This window comes from Salvelinus fontinalis, chromosome 6 (genome assembly GCF_029448725.1).
Source record: "Salvelinus fontinalis isolate EN_2023a chromosome 6, ASM2944872v1, whole genome shotgun sequence".
NCBI lineage: Eukaryota > Metazoa > Chordata > Actinopteri > Salmoniformes > Salmonidae > Salvelinus > Salvelinus fontinalis.
In genome coordinates, this window is record NC_074670.1 from 17,998,018 (window position 1) to 18,019,873 (window position 21,856).

General features: G+C 47.5%; 1 protein-coding gene across 2 annotated transcripts in view; it reads left to right on the forward strand.

The window, feature by feature from the left end:
* The first annotated feature begins 651 nt into the window (after window positions 1–651).
* LOC129857239 (ETS domain-containing transcription factor ERF-like) overlaps window positions 652–21,856 on the forward strand; it is a 111,931-nt gene continuing 90,726 nt past the window's right edge. For both annotated transcript variants that reach the window (XM_055925288.1, XM_055925289.1), the window contains exon 1: window positions 652–1,266. In XM_055925288.1, coding sequence (XP_055781263.1) covers window positions 1,245–1,266 — 22 coding nt within the window. In that variant the 5' untranslated portion in view covers window positions 652–1,244. The remainder of the gene's footprint in view (window positions 1,267–21,856) is intronic.

The window sequence follows — 21,856 nt, forward strand, 5'->3', positions numbered from 1 at the left end:
CATCAGTGCCACAGACTAGTGCCTGAGTGACAGGACGCCAGGTTGTATATTTGCAATACTTTCTCCTAGCTAGCTGATGACAAATATAGCGAGCTGGCGCCATGCACATAGGCCATGAAGCTGGACATTTCATAAGGTGATTTATCTCATATTTCGGCTATGATCGTCTCTCGGTTTCAGAGGCAGCCCCACATGTTGTTCAATGGAAGGCCTACACTTTCTAAAATGTCTGAGACCGCAGGTGGCCAGGGACTATCCCATCACTGCCACCAAATGCAGCAGGGAGGTGTAGTAGACCATGTGAAATAGAGGGGGAAGTCTGTATAAGTTTGGTTTAGTTCCTGTTGCAATATGCTCAGAGTCTAGTGCTATAATGCCTTGTGCATTTGTACAGTGGTTTAATAATCTGGCCACATCAATTGATCGAATTACCATGAAATGAAGAGATAATTAGAAGAAAGTACCTGCGATTGACGTAAAAGGACGTGATGACAGCCTAGAATCGTAGGACGCGGATATGTCGTCACCACGGCAGTGTCGCTGTGGCGGTCTCTATGGCGACGCCGCAGCAGTGACGCCACCCTGGCTCGTGGTGAGTGGGTGTGACCCGCCCCTTTGAGCCCCCCTCTCCCTGTCCGTGTGGGCGGCCCCGTGAGGAGTGAGCGAAACACGACACCAGAGAGAGAGGAACCGGGGGGAGGAGAAAGAGTAGCCACAGAGTACAGAATGTTAGTGAGTGGAGGAAGAAAGAAAGTCTAAAGAGAGGACGACTGCTATTCTACAGAACGGTTATTTTAGCGACAATATGTCAAACAACGGGGAAGATGCGATTGAGATGGAGTAAACAACTCGACAGTTCGTGAAAGTATATGCAAACAAGGAAAGAAGGGTTTTCGGTTTGTCGGGACGGTTGACCGTGTTCCGCTGCACCTCGAACAGAACAAACCCAAGTTGCCGTGGGATAAACAGCAGTGAGCTACATCAACTGAATGCGATTGCGGGTAAAGTAACGTTACCCCGATCGCTACAGTTGAGGAAGGGTGTTTTGGGAAAGAAAGTGGAAGCAAAGGGGCCCGCGGGTGGAGCAACGGTGGAAAGTTTAGCGTTAGCCTGTTCCCCCCTCGTTTTTCCATTCCGAACCAAAGGAACGGCTCAGAGGGAGACGACTTTTCCTTCCACAAACGCTACTGACTTGAGATCCATCAAGCTCGATAACTAACGTTAACTAACTTGCAACACTCAAAATGAAAACCCCCGGAGATTCGGGTAAGTTTGTGCAAAACACAAGTCGACCAGTTTTGTTGGGATGAACTTGATAATGAACTTGCTGGTTGTCTTCGCCAGTTGTTCGGTCTGTTGTTGTCAATTATTAAGTGGTGAACAAAAGTGATACAAGTTAAATACATTTAACTAGCTGGTTAGCTTGCTAACATTAGCCGTGCATTTGACAGTTAGCTAGCTGACGTGAGTTCATTGCATTGTAGCTATACAGTATTCAACACGTTTTCCAGTTATGTTGGATAAGTTGATACAACTGAAGTTGATGCAAAAGTGTTGTTTATACTTACTGTGTCTAGTTTGCTGGAAATATGTCAATGTGGATTGATTGTCGACCTGTTGATGTAGCTGACGTTGAGTTGGTTTAGTCGAATTTAGCGAGACATTCAAAATGGAAGCTTTTGCTAGCGGACATCCACTTTAATACTCGAAAAAGAAATTAAACGATTGGTTGAGTTGTAGTTAATCATATGAACCAGACACTTTATTGAAGATTACACCTAGCTACCGGGGTTGTTTTAAGAGTTGTCAAATTTGATCATTTACAGGGTTTTGCTTGTTTGTCATCCAATGCATCCCGTCAAGTTTCTATTTCTCCGCTGTTTGGTCGAAATGGCTTTTACACATTTAGCCACCTTCAGGATCTATTTTATCATAAACATCAAAGGTTGTTTTATGTACGACCCTGTCATAATCCGAATCTGATTAATTCGTGCTTTGTTTGTATCGTGCTTCAATAAGTTCTGCAAAGTAACTGTGCACGGACCCAACAGTAGAATGTTGCGGAATCCATGTTGGGATTTTCCCCTCACCCGTTCGTAAAAAGTCGCTGGGCAAATTTCCGAAGCTTCTTAAAGCGGCCCAATTCACCGTTCAGATTAAGTTGTCATTCGCACAATACATAGATTTAGTTAGACCCGTGAAAATGCAAGTGAATATTTTGGGGGGTTTACTTTGTGAGGACGCCATGCTCGGTTAGTTATGAAGGCCGCGGAGCTAGAGTGAAAGTTTCAATGGAGAGGGACTGTGTCATATTCGAAGGAGGCTATGTCGAATCCCAAGACTTTAGAATAAATCCTGCCGTTTCTGATATGCTTCTAGTTTACAGTAACGCTTTAGGCATATTTCTAGCAATTACAAGTTTAATCTCGCGTTCACTTTAGTTATGATCAGTAATGGAGGCAGATGTCTGGGGCTGAGTAAAAGTGACTGGGCCGCTGACAAAACAGACCAACTATCTGAGTCCGACAGTAAACAAACAATGAAATACACAGCATCAACGGTGGCGCTTGAGTTTCATGTTTGGGGAAGCAGCTCAGCCCTAGTTAGAGGATCCGGTGAAAAAGATGGCCTTTTATAAACACATTTCATGCAATTCTACAACACTTTACATGTCTGGAGACATTATCAGAATCTTTATTAGCCTACTACACAAATTGCAGGCTAGGCCTAGGCTACTCTGCTGACACTGATGAACTGAAATCAATAAAAACAACCTTGTCTTCAATGTAACCATCTAATCTAGGCCCACGAAAAGGGGAGACAAATTGTACAATATGACGTCCAACTACAATTGAGGAGGAAATTATTGTCCTAAACTTTCCACTGGCACTGACTCGCCCAATGATAAAGACAGTGAATACGCGCACTCACCAGAGATATAGTCGACGCTCTCCACTAGTGCCAAGAGATTAGTCCTGGTGTATCCTACTAATGGGAATAAACTATACTACACTTCACACTTAAATCATTTGGAATATATGTGACTTGTTTATCCCGCAATTGAATTTTGAAATATTGCGATAGGCCTAGGGCTATAGATGCGTCTCACTGACAGCCGCAACTCGACATCAGCTATTTCATATTTGCCAAATTGCGGGCTTCTCAACTGTAGGCTATGCACTTGTTATTTACCATGTAATTGAGATATAACCAATTAGGCTCGATCCCAGGTTCTCCCTACTACACATTCAACATTTCTGAATATCAGGAGACAACACAACCAACTATTCAAGTTAATTTAGTTCATTTCTGAATATCAGGAGACAACACAACCAACTAATCAAGTTAATTTAGTTCATTTCTGAATATCAGGAGACAACACAACCAACTAATCAAGTTAATTTAGTTCATTTCTGAATATCAGGAGACAACACAACCAACTATTCAAGTTAATTTAGTTCATTTCTGAATATCAGGAGACAACACAACCAACTAATCAAGTTAATTTAGTTCATTTCTGAATATCAGGAGACAACACAACCAACTAATCCAGTTCATTTTTGACTATCAGGAGACAATACAACCAACAAATCAAGTTCATTTAAAAATCTATATATTTTAGGCCAGCCTGATTGGGTGAGCCAGTATTAAATCTGAGTCACCTCTGGTTATGCTAGCACCCCCCACAAGTAAGCCTGTAGCTCACAGATCACTGGCTGGGAAACCGTTTTATGGAAATCATCAAAGGTGCAGCGACCATTGCATCGTTACATTTGTTTCTGTTTAAAAACACATGCCGGCACTATAATGTATGAACTTGTTTCCAGACCTATAACATTTGCCACACCACCATTCTATCTACGCTATCCATCATGGCTCGGCTTCTTTAACGGGTCGGGACTACTGCACCCGTCACTTCATTCACACTGACTCAATCACTGTACAAAACACTACCACTCAAACAAATGAATGAGATTTGGCCATTACTGCATCGCATTGTTTTTACTCAAGAGCGTGACGTGAACTGGAGCTGTACTCCGGCCTTGCGGCTTTCACATAGTGCAACGCCTGACTTCACGGTGTCTGTGTGAATGGCCCGTGTCGATATCTGGTGCAGGTGGGTTTGTACTGTACGGAAGAGGAAGTGGTCAGAGTTTGTACATCTTTGCTGTGTGTTAGATTAGTATCATTTCACTATCAGCGGTACACTTTCATATTCAAAGTGACTGATAATCATGTCATCCCTGACTGGTTTATCTTAGATGTTGTGTAGGTCTATAGTCAAGTAGTATGAGCAAAATCTCCTGTCTAATTAGTGAATAAGTTTTGCATGTTTTGTTTTTGCACTTGTTCCAAATATGTTTTAATTTGTTTTATTTCACCTTTATTTAACCAGGTAGGCCAGTTGAGAACAAGTTCTCATTTACAACTGCGACTTGGCCAAGATAAAGCAAAGCAGTGCGACACAAACAACAACACAGAGTAACACATGGGATAAACAAACATACAGTCAATAATAGAATAGAAAAATCTATATTCAGTGTGTGCAAATGAGGTAGGATAAGGAAGGTAAGGCAATAAATAGGCCATAGTGGTGAAATAATTACAATATAGCAATTAAACACTGGAGTGATAGGTGTGCATAAGATGAGTGTGCAAGTAGACATACTGGGGTGCAAAGGAGCAAAATAAATAAAATAACAGTATGGGGATGAGGTAGTTGGATGGGCTATTTACAGATGAGCTATGTACAGGTGCAGTGATCTGTGAGCTGCTCTGACAGCTGGTGCTTAAAGCTAGTGAGGGAGATATGAGTGTTGTTTTGAGATGTAATGTGATATTTGCCTAATGTGGCAAAAGATCAGAGATGGCTGGGTGGTATGATCAACTCAAGCTAATCATAAATATGCTCTGTATCAAGCATGCAACACATGTGGCTACAGTCAATGTGTCAGCTGGTTTGTAGTCTGAGGCCTATCAAAGGTGAACTACCGTGAACGATGACACTGTAAAAAGAGGCCATGATTATATGGGGATTCCAAATAGGTCAAACAGTGACCATCAAGCTCACTAGTTAAGTCAGCTCATTCCTGAAATTCCGGCATAAGTTTGTTCCTGCTCTCTCTTGCATGTTGTGAAGCACATTACTAACCAACTTCCCCCATACATACAGCATCAGGAAGCTCAGTCACATGTAATGCCAACTCTGCATATTTTTTATTTCACTACAATAAAGGCTATGCCTGACATCACAGGGACTTGAGATGAAACAGGCCTCTCTTATCTTATGGGGGTGTTCTCTCCCAACAATAATGTGGTTCTTTTGTTTTGTGTACAACACAACAGTGATGCCTGTTCTGTAGTGGCTCTATGGCTTATATAGAGCCATGCCTGTTCTGTAGTGGCTCTATGGCTTATATAGAGCCATGCCTGTTCTGTAGTGGCGCTATGGCTTATATAGAGCCATGCCTGTTCTGTAGTGGCGCTATGGCTTATATAGAGCCATGCCTGTTCTGTAGTGGCTCTATGGCTTATATAGAGCCATGCCTGTTCTGTAGTGGCTCTATGGCTTATATTGAGCCATGCCTGTTCTGTAGTGGCTCTATGGCTTATATAGAGCCATGTCTGTTCTGTAGTGGCTCTGTGGCTTATATAGAGCCATGCCTGTTCTGTAGTGTCTCTGTGGCTTATATAGAGCCATGCCTGTTCTGTAGTGTCTCTGTGGCTTATATAGAGCCATGCCTGTTCTGTAGTGGCTCTGTGGCTTATATAGAGCCATGCCTGTTCTGTAGTGGCTCTGTGGCTTATATAGAGCCATGCCTGTTCTGTAGTGGCTCTGTGGCTTATATAGAGCCATGCCTGTTCTTTAGTGGCTCTGTGGCTTATATAGAGCCATGCCTGTTCTGTAGTGGCTCTATGGCTTATATAGAGGCATGCCTGGTCTGTAGTGGCTCTATGGCTTATATAGAGCCATGCCTGTTCTGAAGTGGCTCTATGGCTTATATAGAGCCATGCCTGTTCTGAAGTGGCTCTATGGCTTATATAGAGCCATGCCTGTTCTGAAGTGGCTCTATGGCTTATATAGAGCCATGCCTGTTCTGAAGTGGCTCTATGGCTTATATAGAGCCATGCCTGTTCTGAAGTGGCTCTGGCTTATATAGAGCCATGCCTGTGCTTGTCGTGCCTGACGGACAGACTGTGTGAGCTCCATGGCTTCTGCTCTCCTCTCTAACCTCCACCCCTTCCCTTTCTGCCACATTCTAGTACACCCCTACCCCAGAGAAACAGCCCTGAGGAGGGGGGGTGATGACTTCACCACGTCCCATCACAAGTGGCCCTTTTACTAGAGTGTGTGTTTGGTTGTATGTCGGAAAATGTGTGTGTACCCAAGACTAGAGTGTGTATGTGTTGGATGTGTGTATACCAGAGCGAGTGTGTTTGAGCGGTGTCATGTACACGTGTATAAAGTGCTGTTGTTGGGTTTGTGTTTGCGTTTGCGTTCACTTGAAAGTGTCTTGTGTGTGTGTGTTGTGTGTCCGTGCGTGTGCAAGTCCCACTCCTTCGCTGTCTTAACCGTGTTGACAAACACAGTTGAGCTTTAACCGAGGCATTATCTAACCACAAATCTGCCCTAATAATAGAGACTTTAAATAGTCACATTATTATGAGGCTTTAATCCCAGCAGGCCTTTATCTCTCACTCACTCTCCAGTTCTCCTGTTGCTGTGCTCTGTAGGCCTGGTTAGGAGTTTTAACCCTTAACAAACGCATCTTCACTCATTACAATCTATGTGCATTGCCAGAATGAGAATGTATAAATAGGACATAGCAATATTGGATAGCAATCTAATAGTTTGTAGAAGAGATGATTTGTTCTGTAAGCTTCTTTATTTCTGGATGTGTCTCTCTGTTCTATCAGACAGGACACTCTGCTCGCTATGTGTCTAATGTTACCAGACACTAACCTGTTGATGCTGTGATTTTTTTCTATCCTGAGTTAACAGGAATTACTGTTTTATTCAGGCCTGAAAATCAGGAACACTATCAGGAATATAGCATAACTGTTTTATCTTTATAATGGAAATGGACAAATAGTTTATTTCCTGATTTTGAATGAGTGCCAATCACTTGTATCCTCCTAACAATTGATGATAGTGTCTGGTAAATTGATTTAGCACAAATTATATTATCTGAGAGGTTACATTAGGTCAACTGATCTGAAATCAGGCTTTGTCCGTGGTTAGCTATTACTACTAGATAGAATAGAACCAACATGACACAGGAAGACAGGTCCTGGACCTGTTGATAAGGCACCGTATCCCCAGCCTGGGGTTGGGAATGAGATCAAGGGTGGTGATAATGATTAGGTACCAGTAATATGACTACTACTGACCCAGGGATGCAATGTGTTAGTAGTGGTCAGTCACTTTCTCCACAGTGACAGGGCAGGCAGGAGGAAGGCTGGGGTCTGGGTGTGAATCTCACACACTGTTGTAATCACTGTGATCTGGTGCTGCTGTGTTTATATGGGGACGCTTCATATGGACTTTCCTTCTCCCTCAACCCCTCTCCGTCTCTCTCTGGTTCCTTCTCCCTCAACCCCTCTCCGTTTCTCTCTGGTTCCTTCTCCCTCAACCCCTCTCCGTCTCTCTCTGGTTCCTTCTCCCTCAACCCCTCTCCGTCTCTCTCTGGTTCCTTCTCCCTCAACCCCTCTCCGTTTCTCTCTGGTTCCTTCTCCTTCAACCCCTCTCCGTTTCTCTCTGGTTCCTTCTCCCTCAACCCCTCTCCGTCTCTCTCTGGTTCCTTCTCCCTCAACCCCTCTCCGTTTCTCTCTGGTTCCTTCTCCTTCAACCCCTCTCCGTTTCTCTCTGGTTTCTTCTCCCTCAACCCCTCTCCGTCTCTCTCTGGTTTCTTCTCTTCTTTCCAATCTCTGGTCTGGTGTGTGTGGCTGGTGAGATCCCTGTCTTTGGAGTGGCCATTGTGTGTGCGTGCGTTGTCTGTGTGTAAATGGGGATATTGTGTGTGGGGTTAGTGGAACCTCTTATTGTACTCATAATGAAGCGGCGCAGCTCAGGGGTTGGAGGCTGCTTGACAAGAGGAGAGACTGCCCCTCGCTCTGCCCCTCGCTCTGCCCCTCGCTCTGCCCCTCGCTCTGCCCCTCGCTCTGCCCCTCGCTCTTCCCCTCGCTCTGCTGCCGTGTCCGAATACCTGTACTTGCGTTCTAAATAATAGATATTTTGGGTATGCGAAAATAGTTTTGACAATATCGCAATATTATTTTTGCGCCGTTTGGCATTACCTGCACCAAAACTCCAGTGTCATTCTTCATAGCTTGTTCTCAGACTTCTTTTTAAAGATGGAGCCAATTTATTTTTAGCACTTTTATTTCCATGATTGATCAAAACTTGTTTTCTCATGGCTCTCTCTGTGCGTCTGGAGCAGACATATGGTGAGCAATATGTTTGGAACATTGAATTGCAATAAAATCACAGTATCGAATTGCAATATATATAGAATCGTGAAAATCGCAACACATATCGTATCGGCACCTAAACATTGTGATAATATCGTACCGTGAGGTCCCTGGCAATTCCCAGCCCTACTCTGCCCTTGACTGGCCCTCATAAAGCTTTACCCTTGACTACTTGATGGTGTGTGGTCGACTCTCACGGTCCATTTCCCCTACATTAGACCTAGTCTATAGAGAGCTATAGGTTGTTGGTGCTTCAAACAGCTGTGTGTGGTCAGAGAGAAACAGGAGGGATTTGCTCCATTTAAACGGCACTTTAATTGTCTGTTATCAGCCTAACCGTGCCTTCGGGATCTGTTGGTGTGTGTGTGTGATCTACTCACACAGACTGGTAAAAGTTGGGCCCAGTTTTCCAGTGGTCCAATAGGCCATAGCCCCATATTGACCGTTTGGTGTCATGGTCCCAGTATTGGCTACTAGGATGGAAAAGGTCATGGATTAGAAATAATTTACTAAGGATTGATATCGGTGGAGGATGCTGTGACCACAGGTACTGGTGCAGTCTGTAACAGTCATGACACGTGTGTTCTGCACCATAATCCCCCCCCCCCCCCCCATATTTTTATGGGAAGTCCTGGACCTCCCACATTCCTGCTTTAGAAAGTTAATAGTTGCCGTCTGTGCTGCATTTCACACTGTAGGAAAACACAACCCTCTCTCACAGAGAGACAGACAGAGTGTATCTATCTCACAGAGAGACAGACAGAGTGTATCTATCTCACAGAGAGACAGACAGAGTGTATCTATCTCACAGAGAGACAGACAGAGTGTATCTATCTCACAGAGAGACAGACAGAGTGTATCTATCTCACAGAGAGACAGACAGAGTGTATCTATCTCACAGAGAGACAGACAGAGTGTATCTATCTCACAGAGAGACAGACAGAGTGTATCTATCTCACAGAGAGACAGACAGAGTGTATCTATCTCACAGAGAGACAGACAGAGTGTATCTATCTCACAGAGAGACAGACAGAGTGTATCTATCTCACAGAGAGACAGACAGAGTGTATCTATCTCACAGAGAGACAGACAGAGTGTATCTATCTCACAGAGAGACAGACAGAGTGTATCTATCTCACAGAGAGACAGACAGAGTGTATCTATCTCACAGAGAGACAGACAGAGTGTATCTATCTCACAGAGAGACAGACAGAGTGTATCTATCTCACAGAGAGACAGACAGAGTGTATCTATCTCACAGAGAGACAGACAGAGTGTATCTATCTCACAGAGAGACAGACAGAGTGTATCTATCTCACAGAGAGAGAGGCTGTCATCTCAGGTGATGTTCCTGTCTGGTTCAGTGGAACTAAGAAGGGTGTGGCAAGCTGCCTGGGCCGACCCGCACTGTCACTCAGCTGTCTGTGGGTGTGTAATATAATATCACTATTTTACAGAGCCAATATGTTACAAAGGTGTGGTGACTATGTATTATATATGAGACACAAAAAGTGTGAGAGAGAGTGTTTATTCATGTGACAGAGAAGGCATGTGTATTATTTGTTAGTGTGTGTGTCTAGTGTATCGCTACGCCTTTCTCCTCACAGCACTGGTGGTGCCACTGAAACTGATCTGAGCTTGACGCCAGACACACACACCTGCGGAGATCAGGTAACCGTGATCCCTGGCGCACCATCAGCAACTCTAAATACCTCTGCTGCTCCATCCAGCCTCACATCACACATTACACCAGCCACGACCCTGCACAGACCTGGGTTGACCCTGACCTAGTCTCACATCACACATTACACCACCCACGACCCTGCACAGACCTGGGTTGACCCTGACCCAGCCTCACATCACACATTACACCACCCACGACCCTGCACAGACCTGGGTTGACCCTGACCCAGCCTCACATCACACATCACACACTACCCACGACCCTGCACAGACCTGGGTTGACCCTGACCCAGCCTCACATCACACATTACACCACCCACGACCCTGCACAGACCTGGGTTGACCCTGACCCAGTCTCACATCACACATTACACCACCCACGACCCTGCACAGACCTGGGTTGACCCTGACCCAGCCTCACATCACACATCACACACCACCCACGACCCTGCACAGACCTGGGTTGACCCTGACCCAGCCTCACATCGCACATTACACCACCCACGACCCTGCACAGACCTGGGTTGACCCTGACCCAGCCTCACATCACACCAGCCACGACCCTGCACAGACCTGGGTTGACCCTGACCCAGCCTCACATCACACCACCCACGACCCTGCACAGATCTGGGTTGACCCTGACCCAGCCTCACATCACACATCACACACTACCCTGCACAGACCTGGGTTGACCCTGACCCAGCCTCACATCACACATTACACCACCCACGACCCTGCACAGACCTGGGTTGACCCTGACCCAGTCTCACATAACACATCACACCACCCACGACCCTGCACAGACCTGGGTTGACCCTGACCCAGCCTCACATCACACATTACACCAGCCACGACCCTGCACAGACCTGGGTTGACCCTGACCTAGTCTCACATCACACATTACACCACCCACGACCCTGCACAGACCTGGGTTGACCCTGACCCAGCCTCACATCACACATTACACCAGCCACGACCCTGCACAGACCTGGGTTGACCCTGACCCAGCCTCACATCACACATCACACACTACCCACGACCCTGCACAGACCTGGGTTGACCCTGACCCAGCCTCACATCACACATTACACCACCCACGACCCTGCACAGACCTGGGTTGACCCTGACCCAGTCTCACATCACACATTACACCACCCACGACCCTGCACAGACCTGGGTTGACCCTGACCCAGCCTCACATCACACATCACACACCACCCACGACCCTGCACAGACCTGGGTTGACCCTGACCCAGCCTCACATCGCACATTACACCACCCACGACCCTGCACAGACCTGGGTTGACCCTGACCCAGCCTCACATCACACCAGCCACGACCCTGCACAGACCTGGGTTGACCCTGACCCAGCCTCACATCACACCACCCACGACCCTGCACAGATCTGGGTTGACCCTGACCCAGCCTCACATCACACATCACACACTACCCTGCACAGACCTGGGTTGACCCTGACCCAGCCTCACATCACACATTACACCACCCACGACCCTGCACAGACCTGGGTTGACCCTGACCCAGTCTCACATAACACATCACACCACCCACGACCCTGCACAGACCTGGGTTGACCCTGACCCAGCCTCACATCACACATTACACCACCCACGACCCTGCACAGACCTGGGTTGACCCTGACCCAGCCTCACATCACACATTACACCACCCACGACCCTGCACAGACCTGGGTTGACCCTGACCCAGTCTCACATCACACATTACACCACCCACGACCCTGCACAGACCTGGGTTGACCCTGACCCAGCCTCACATCACACATCACACACCACCCACGACCCTGCACAGACCTGGGTTGACCCTGACCCAGCCTCACATCACACACTACCCACGACCCTGCACAGACCTGGGTTGACCCTGACCCAGCCTCACATCGCACATTACACCACCCACGACCCTGCACAGACCTGGGTTGACCCTGACCCAGCCTCACATCACACCAGCCACGACCCTGCACAGACCTGGGTTGACCCTGACCCAGCCTCACATCACACCACCCACGACCCTGCACAGATCTGGGTTGACCCTGACCCAGCCTCACATCACACATCACACACTACCCTGCACAGACCTGGGTTGACCCTGACCCAGCCTCACATCACACATTACACCACCCACGACCCTGCACAGACCTGGGTTGACCCTGACCCAGCCTCACATCACACATTACACCACCCACGACCCTGCACAGACCTGGGTTGACCCTGACCCAGCCTCACATCACACATTACACCACCCACGACCCTGCACAGACCTGGGTTGACCCTGACCCAGCCTCACATCACACATTACACCACCCACGACCCTGCACAGACCTGGGTTGACCCTGACCCAGCCTCACATCACACATCACACATCACACACTACCCACGACCCTGCACAGACCTGGGTTGACCCTGACCCAGCCTCACATTACAAATTACACCACCCACGACCCTGCACAGACCTGGGTTGACCCTGACCCAGCCTCACATTACACATTACACCACCCACGACCCTGCACAGACCTGGGTTGACCCTGACCCAGCCTCACATCACACATCACACACTACCCACGACCCAGCACAGACCTGGGTTGACCCTGACCCAGCCTCACATCACACATTACACCACCCACGACCCTGCACAGACCTGGGTTGACCCTGACCCAATCTCACATCACACATTACACCACCCACGACCCTGCACAGACCTGGGTTGACCCTGACCCAGCCTCACATCACACATTACACCACCCACGACCCTGCACAGACCTGGGTTGACCCTGACCCAGCCTCACATCACACACTACCCACGACCCTGCACAGACCTGGGTTGACCCTGACCCAGCCTCACATCACACATTACACCACCCACGACCCTGCACAGACCTGGGTTGACCCTGACCCAGCCTCACATCACACATTACACCACCCACGACCCTGCATAGACCTGGGTTGACTCTGACCCAGCCTCACATTACAAATTACACCACCCACGACCCTGCACAGACCTGGGTTGACTCTGACCCAGCCTCACATTACAAATTACACCACCCACGACCCTGCACAGACCTGGGTTGACCCTGACCCAGCCTCACATCACACATTACACCACCCACGACCCTGCACAGACCTGGGTTGACTCTGACCCAGCCTCACATTACAAATTACACCACCCACAACCCTGCACAGACCTGGGTTGACTCTGACCCAGCCTCACATCACACATTACACCACCCACGACCCTGCACAGACCTGGGTTGACCCTGACCCAGCCTCACATCACACATTACACCAGCCACGACCCTGCACAGACCTGGGTTGACCCTGACCCAGCCTCACATTACACATTACACCACCCACGACCCTGCACAGACCTGGGTTGACCCTGACCCAGCCTCACATCACACATTACACCACCCACGACCCTGCACAGACCTGGGTTGACCCTGACCCAGCCTCACATCACACATTACACCAGCCACGACCCTGCACAGACCTGGGTTGACCCTGACCCAGCCTCACATCACACATTACACCACCCACGACCCTGCACAGACCTGGGTTGACCCTGACCCAGCCTCACATCACACATCACACACTACCCACGACCCTGCACAGACCTGGGTTGACCCTGACCCAGCCTCACATCACACACTACACCACCCACGACCCAGCACAGACCTGGGTTGACCCTGACCCAGCCGGAACCACCACACACTCACACATACAACTCTAACCCGTGGTGGTGTTTGTTTCCATTTATAGCACAGTGTAACTCACACTGCTAATCTACCAGATTAACCCTGTGGTTCTGGTCACTTTGAGGGTATCACACTGTAAGACCCCATGTGGACTGATCCTTACTGTAAGACCCCATGTGGACTGATCCTTACTGTAAGACCCCATGTGGACTGATCCTTACTGTAAGACCCCATGTGGACTGATCCTTACTGTAAGACCCCATGTGGACTGATCCTTACTGTAAGACCCCATGTGGACTGATCCTTACTGTAAGACCCCATGTGGACTGATCCTTACTGTAAGACCCCATGTGGACTGCTCCTTACTGTATGACCCCATGTGGACTGATCCTTACTGTAAGAACCCATGTGGACTGATTCTTACTGTAAGACCCCATGTGGACTGATCCTTACTGTAAGACCCCATGTGGACTGATCCTTACTGTAAGACCCCATGTGGACTGCTCCTTACTGTAAGACCCCATGTGGACTGATCCTTACTGTAAGACCCCATGTGGACTGATCCTTACTGTAAGACCCCATGTGGACTGATCCTTACTGTATGACCCCATGTGGACTGCTCCTTACTGTAAGAACCTATGCGTACTGATCCTTACTGTAAGAACCTATGCGTACTGATCCTTACTGTAAGAACCTATGCGTACTGATCCTTACTGTAAGAACCTATGCGTACTGATCCTTACTGTAAGAACCTATGCGTACTGATCCTTACTGTAAGACCCCATGTGGACTGATCCTTACTGTATGACCCCATGTGGACTGATCCTTACTGTATGACCCCATGTGGACTGATCCTTACTGTATGACCCCATGTGGACTGATCCTTACTGTAAGACCCCATGTGGACTGATCCTTACTGTAAGAACCCATGTGGACTGATCCTTACTGTAAGACCCCATGCGGACTGATCCTTACTGTAAGACCCCATGCGGACTGATCCTTACTGTAAGACCCCATGTGGACTGATCCTTACTGTAAGACCCCATGCGTACTGATCCTTACTGTAAGAACCCATGTGGACTGATCCTTACTGTATGACCCCATGTGGACTGATCCTTACTGTAAGAACCCATGTGGACTGATCCTTACTGTAAGAACCCATGCGTTCTGATCCTTACTGTAAGACCCCATGTGGACTGATCCTTACTGTAAGACCCCATGTGGACTGATCCTTACTGTAAGACCCCATGTGGACTGATTCTTACTGTAAGACCCCATGTGGACTGATCCTTACTGTAAGACCCCATGTGGACTGATCCTTACTGTAAGAACCCATGTGGACTGATCCTTACTGTAAGACCCCATGTGGACTGATCCTTGCTGTAAGAACCCATGTGGACTGATCCTTACTGTATGAACCCATGTGGACTGATTCTTACTGTAAGACCCCATGTGGACTGATCCTTACTGTAAGAACCCATGTGGACTGATCCTTACTGTATGAACCCATGTGGACTGATCCTTACTGTAAGACCCCATGTGGACTGATTCTTACTGTAAGACCCCATGCGGACTGATCCTTACTGTATGAACCCATGTGGACTGATTCTTACTGTAAGAACCCATGCGTACTGATCCTTACTGTAAGAACCCATGTGGACTGATCCTTACTGTAAGACCCCATGTGGACTGATCCTTACTGTAAGACCCCATGTGGACTGATCCTTACTGTAAGACCCCATGTGGACTGATCCTTACTGTAAGACCCCATGTGGACTGATCCTTACTGTAAGACCCCATGCGTACTGATTCTTACTGTAAGAACCCATGTGGACTGATCCTTACTGTAAGAACCCATGCGTACTGATCCTTACTGTAAGAACCCATGTGGACTGATCCTTACTGTAAGACCCCATGTGGACTGCTCCTTACTGTAAGAACCCATGTGGACTGATCCTTACTGTATGACCCCATGTGGACTGATCCTTACTGTAAGAACCCATGTGGACTGATCCTTACTGTAAGAACCCATGCGTTCTGATCCTTACTGTAAGACCCCATGTGGACTGATCCTTACTGTAAGACCCCATGTGGACTGATCCTTACTGTAAGACCCCATGTGGACTGATCCTTACTGTAAGACCCCATGTGGACTGATCCTTACTGTAAGAACCCATGTGGACTGATCCTTACTGTAAGAACCCATGTGGACTGATCCTTGCTGTAAGACCCCATGTGGACTCATCCTTGCTGTAAGAACCCATGTGGACTGATCCTTACTGTATGAACCCATGTGGACTGATTCTTACTGTAAGACCCCATGTGGACTGATCCTTACTGTAAGAACCCATGTGGACTGATCCTTACTGTATGAACCCATGTGGACTGATCCTTACTGTAAGACCCCATGTGGACTGATTCTTACTGTAAGACCCCATGCGGACTGATCCTTACTGTGTGAACCCATGTGGACTGATTCTTACTGTAAGAACCCATGCGTACTGATCCTTACTGTAAGAACCCATGTGGACTGATCCTTACTGTAAGACCCCATGTGGACTGATCCTTACTGTAAGACCCCATGTGGACTGATCCTTACTGTAAGACCCCATGCGTACTGATTCTTACTGTAAGAACCCATGTGGACTGATCCTTACTGTAAGAACCCATGCGTACTGATCCTTACTGTAAGAACCCATGTGGACTGATCCTTACTGTAAGACCCCATGTGGACTGATCCTTACTGTAAGACCCCATGTGGACTGATCCTTACTGTATGACCCCATGTGGACTGATCCTTACTGTATGACCCCATGTGGACTGATCCTTACTGTATGACCCCATGTGGACTGATCCTTACTGTAAGACCCCATGTGGACTGATCCTTACTGTAAGACCCCATGTGGACTGATCCTTACTGTAAGACCCCATGTGGACTGATCCTTACTGTAAGACCCCATGTGGACTGATCCTTACTGTAAGAACCCATGTGGACTGATCCTTACTGTAAGAACCCATGCGTTCTGATCCTTACTGTAAGACCCCATGTGGACTGATCCTTACTGTAAGACCCCATGTGGACTGATCCTTACTGTAAGACCCCATGTGGACTGATTCTTACTGTAAGACCCCATGTGGACTGATCCTTACTGTAAGACCCCATGTGGACTGATCCTTGCTGTAAGAACCCATGTGCACTGATCCTTACTGTATGAACCCATGTGGACTGATTCTTACTGTAAGACCCCATGTGGACTGATCCTTACTGTAAGAACCCATGTGGACTGATCCTTACTGTATGAACCCATGTGGACTGATCCTTACTGTAAGACCCCATGTGGACTGATTCTTACTGTAAGACCCCATGCGGACTGATCCTTACTGTATGAACCCATGTGGACTGATTCTTACTGTAAGAACCCATGCGTACTGATCCTTACTGTAAGAACCCATGCGGACAGATCCTTACTGTAAGACCCCATGTGGACTGATCCTTACTGTAAGACCCCATGTGGACTGATCCTTACTGTAAGACCCCATGTGGACTGATCCTTACTGTAAGACCCCATGCGTACTGATTCTTACTGTAAGAACCCATGTGGACTGATCCTTACTGTAAGAACCCATGCGTACTGATCCTTACTGTAAGACCCCATGTGGACTGATCCTTACTGTAAGACCCCATGTGGACTGATCCTTACTGTAAGACCCCATGTGGACTGATCCTTACTGTAAGACCCCATGTGGACTGATCCTTACTGTAAGACCCCATGTGGACTGATCCTTACTGTAAGACCCCATGTGGACTGATCCTTACTGTAAGACCCCATGTGGACTGATCCTTACTGTAAGACCCCATGCGTACTGATCCTTACTGTAAGACCCCATGCGGACTGATCCTTACTGTAAGAACCCATGCGGACTGATCCTTACTGTAAGAACCCATGTGGACTGATCCTTACTGTATGACCCCATGTGGACTGATCCTTACTGTAAGAACCCATGTGGACTGATCCTTACTGTAAGAACCCATGCGTTCTGATCCTTACTGTAAGACCCCATGTGGACTGATCCTTACTGTAAGACCCCATGTGGACTGATCCTTACTGTAAGACCCCATGTGGACTGATCCTTACTGTAAGACCCCATGTGGACTTATCCTTACTGTAAGACCCCATGTGGACTGATCCTTACTGTAAGACCCCATGTGGACTGATCCTTACTGTAAGAACCCATGTGGACTGATCCTTACTGTAAGACCCCATGTGGACTGATCCTTGCTGTAAGAACCCATGTGGACTGATCCTTACTGTATGAACCCATGTGGACTGATTCTTACTGTAAGACCCCATGTGGACTGATCCTTACTGTAAGACCCCATGTGGACTGATCCTTACTGTATGAACCCATGTGGACTGATCCTTACTGTAAGACCCCATGTGGACTGATTCTTACTGTAAGACCCCATGCGGACTGATCCTTACTGTGTGAACCCATGTGGACTGATTCTTACTGTAAGAACCCATGCGTACTGATCCTTACTGTAAGAACCCATGTGGACTGATCCTTACTGTAAGACCCCATGTGGACTGATCCTTACTGTAAGACTCCATGTGGACTGATCCTTACTGTAAGACCCCATGCGTACTGATTCTTACTGTAAGAACCCATGTGGACTGATCCTTACTGTAAGAACCCATGCGTACTGATCCTTACTGTAAGACCCCATGTGGACTGATCCTTACTGTAAGAACCCATGTGGACTGATCCTTACTGTAAGACCCCATGTGGACTGATCCTTACTGTAAGACCCCATGTGGACTGATCCTTACTGTAAGACCCCATGTGGACTGATCCTTACTGTAAGAACCCATGTGGACTGATCCTTACTGTATGACCCCATGTGGACTGATCCTTACTGTAAGAACCCATGCGTTCTGATCCTTACTGTAAGACCCCATGCGTTCTGATCCTTACTGTAAGACCCCATGCGTTCTGATCCTTACTGTAAGACCCCATGTGGACTGATCCTTACTGTAAGACCCCATGCGTACTGATTCTTACTGTAAGAACCCATGTGGACTGATCCTTACTGTAAGAACCCATGCGTACTGATCCTTACTGTAAGAACCCATGTGGACTGATCCTTACTGTAAGAACCCATGTGGACTGATCCTTACTGTAAGAACCCATGTGGACTGATCCTTACTGTAAGACCCCATGTGGACTGATCCTTACTGTATGACCCCATGTGGACTGATCCTTACTGTATGACCCCATGTGGACTGATCCTTACTGTAAGACCCCATGTGGACTGATCCTTACTGTAAGACCCCATGTGGACTGATCCTTACTGTAAGACCCCATGTGGACTGATCCTTACTGTAAGAACCCATGTGGACTGATCCTTACTGTAAGAACCCATGCGTTCTGATCCTTACTGTAAGACCCCATGTGGACTGATCCTTACTGTAAGACCCCATGTGGACTGATCCTTACTGTAAGACCCCATGTGGACTGATCCTTGCTGTAAGACCCCATGTGGACTGATCCTTGCTGTAAGACCCCATGTGGACTGATCCTTGCTGTAAGAACCCATGTGGACTGATCCTTACTGTATGAACCCATGTGGACTGATTCTTACTGTAAGACCCCATGTGGACTGATCCTTACTGTAAGAACCCATGTGGACTGATCCTTACTGTATGAACCCATGTGGACTGATCCTTACTGTAAGACCCCATGTGGACTGATTCTTACTGTAAGACCCCATGCGGACTGATCCTTACTGTATGAACCCATGTGGACTGATTCTTACTGTAAGAACCCATGCGTACTGATCCTTACTGTAAGAACCCATGTGGACTGATCCTTACTGTAAGACCCCATGTGGACTGATCCTTACTGTAAGACCCCATGTGGACTGATCCTTACTGTAAGACCCCATGTGGACTGATCCTTACTGTAAGACCCCATGCGTACTGATTCTTACTGTAAGAACCCATGTGGACTGATCCTTACTGTAAGAACCCATGCGTACTGATCCTTACTGTAAGAACCCATGTGGACTGATCCTTACTGTAAGACCCCATGTGGACTGATCCTTACTGTAAGACCCCATGTGGACTGATCCTTACTGTAAGACCCCATGCGTACTGATCCTTACTGTAAGACCCCATGCGTACTGATCCTTACTGTAAGACCCCATGTGGACTGATCCTTACTGTAAGACCCCATGCGTACTGATCCTTACTGTAAGACCCCATGCGGACTGATCCTTACTGTAAGAACCCATGTGGACTGATCCTTACTGTATGACCCCATGTGGACTGATCCTTACTGTAAGAACCCATGTGGACTGATCCTTACTGTAAGAACCCATGCGTTCTGATCCTTACTGTAAGACCCCATGTGGACTGATCCTTACTGTAAGACCCCATGTGGACTGATCCTTACTGTAAGACCCCATGTGGACTGATCCTTACTGTAAGACCCCATGTGGACTGATCCTTACTGTAAGACCCCATGTGGACTGATCCTTACTGTAAGAACCCATGTGGACTGATCCTTACTGTAAGACCCCATGTGGACTGATCCTTGCTGTAAGAACCCATGTGGACTGATCCTTACTGTATGAACCCATGTGGACTGATTCTTACTGTAAGACCCCATGTGGACTGATCCTTACTGTATGAACCCATGTGGACTGATCCTTACTGTAAGACCCCATGTGGACTGATTCTTACTGTAAGACCCCATGCGGACTGATCCTTACTGTGTGAACCCATGTGGACTGATTCTTACTTTAAGAACCCATGCGTACTGATCCTTACTGTAAGAACCCATGTGGACTGATCCTTACTGTAAGACCCCATGTGGACTGATCCTTACTGTAAGACCCCATGTGGACTGATCCTTACTGTAAGACCCCATGCGTACTGATTCTTACTGTAAGAACCCATGTGGACTGATCCTTACTGTAAGAACCCATGCGTACTGATCCTTACTGTAAGAACCCATGTGGACTGATCCTTACTGTAAGACCCCATGTGGACTGATCCTTACTGTAAGACCCCATGTGGACTGATCCTTACTGTATGACCCCATGTGGACTGATCCTTACTGTATGACCCCATGTGGACTGATCCTTACTGTATGACCCCATGTGGACTGATCCTTACTGTAAGACCCCATGTGGACTGATCCTTACTGTAAGACCCCATGTGGACTGATCCTTACTGTAAGACCCCATGTGGACTGATCCTTACTGTAAGAACCCATGTGGACTGATCCTTACTGTAAGAACCCATGTGGACTGATCCTTACTGTAAGACCCCATGTGGACTGATCCTTACTGTAAGACCCCATGTGGACTGATCCTTACTGTAAGACCCCATGTGGACTGATCCTTACTGTAAGACCCCATGTGGACTGATCCTTACTGTAAGAACCCATGTGGACTGATCCTTACTGTAAGAACCCATGTGGACTGATCCTTACTGTAAGACCCCATGTGGACTGATCCTTACTGTAAGACCCCATGTGGACTGATCCTTACTGTAAGACCCCATGTGGACTGATCCTTACTGTAAGACCCCATGTGGACTGATCCTTACTGTAAGACCCCATGTGGACTGATCCTTACTGTAAGACCCCATGTGGACTGATCCTTACTGTAAGACCCCATGTGGACTGATCCTTACTGTAAGACCCCATGTGGACTGATCCTTACTGTAAGAACCCATGCGTAGTGATTCTTACTGTAAGACCCCATGTGGACTGATCCTTACTGTAAGACCCCATGTGGACTGATCCTTACTGTAAGACCCCATGTGGACTGATCCTTACTGTAAGACCCCATGTGGACTGATCCTTACTGTAAGAACCCATGCGTAGTGATTCTTACTGTAAGACCCCATGTGGACTGATCCTTACTGTAAGACCCCATGTGGACTGATCCTTACTGTAAGACCCCAT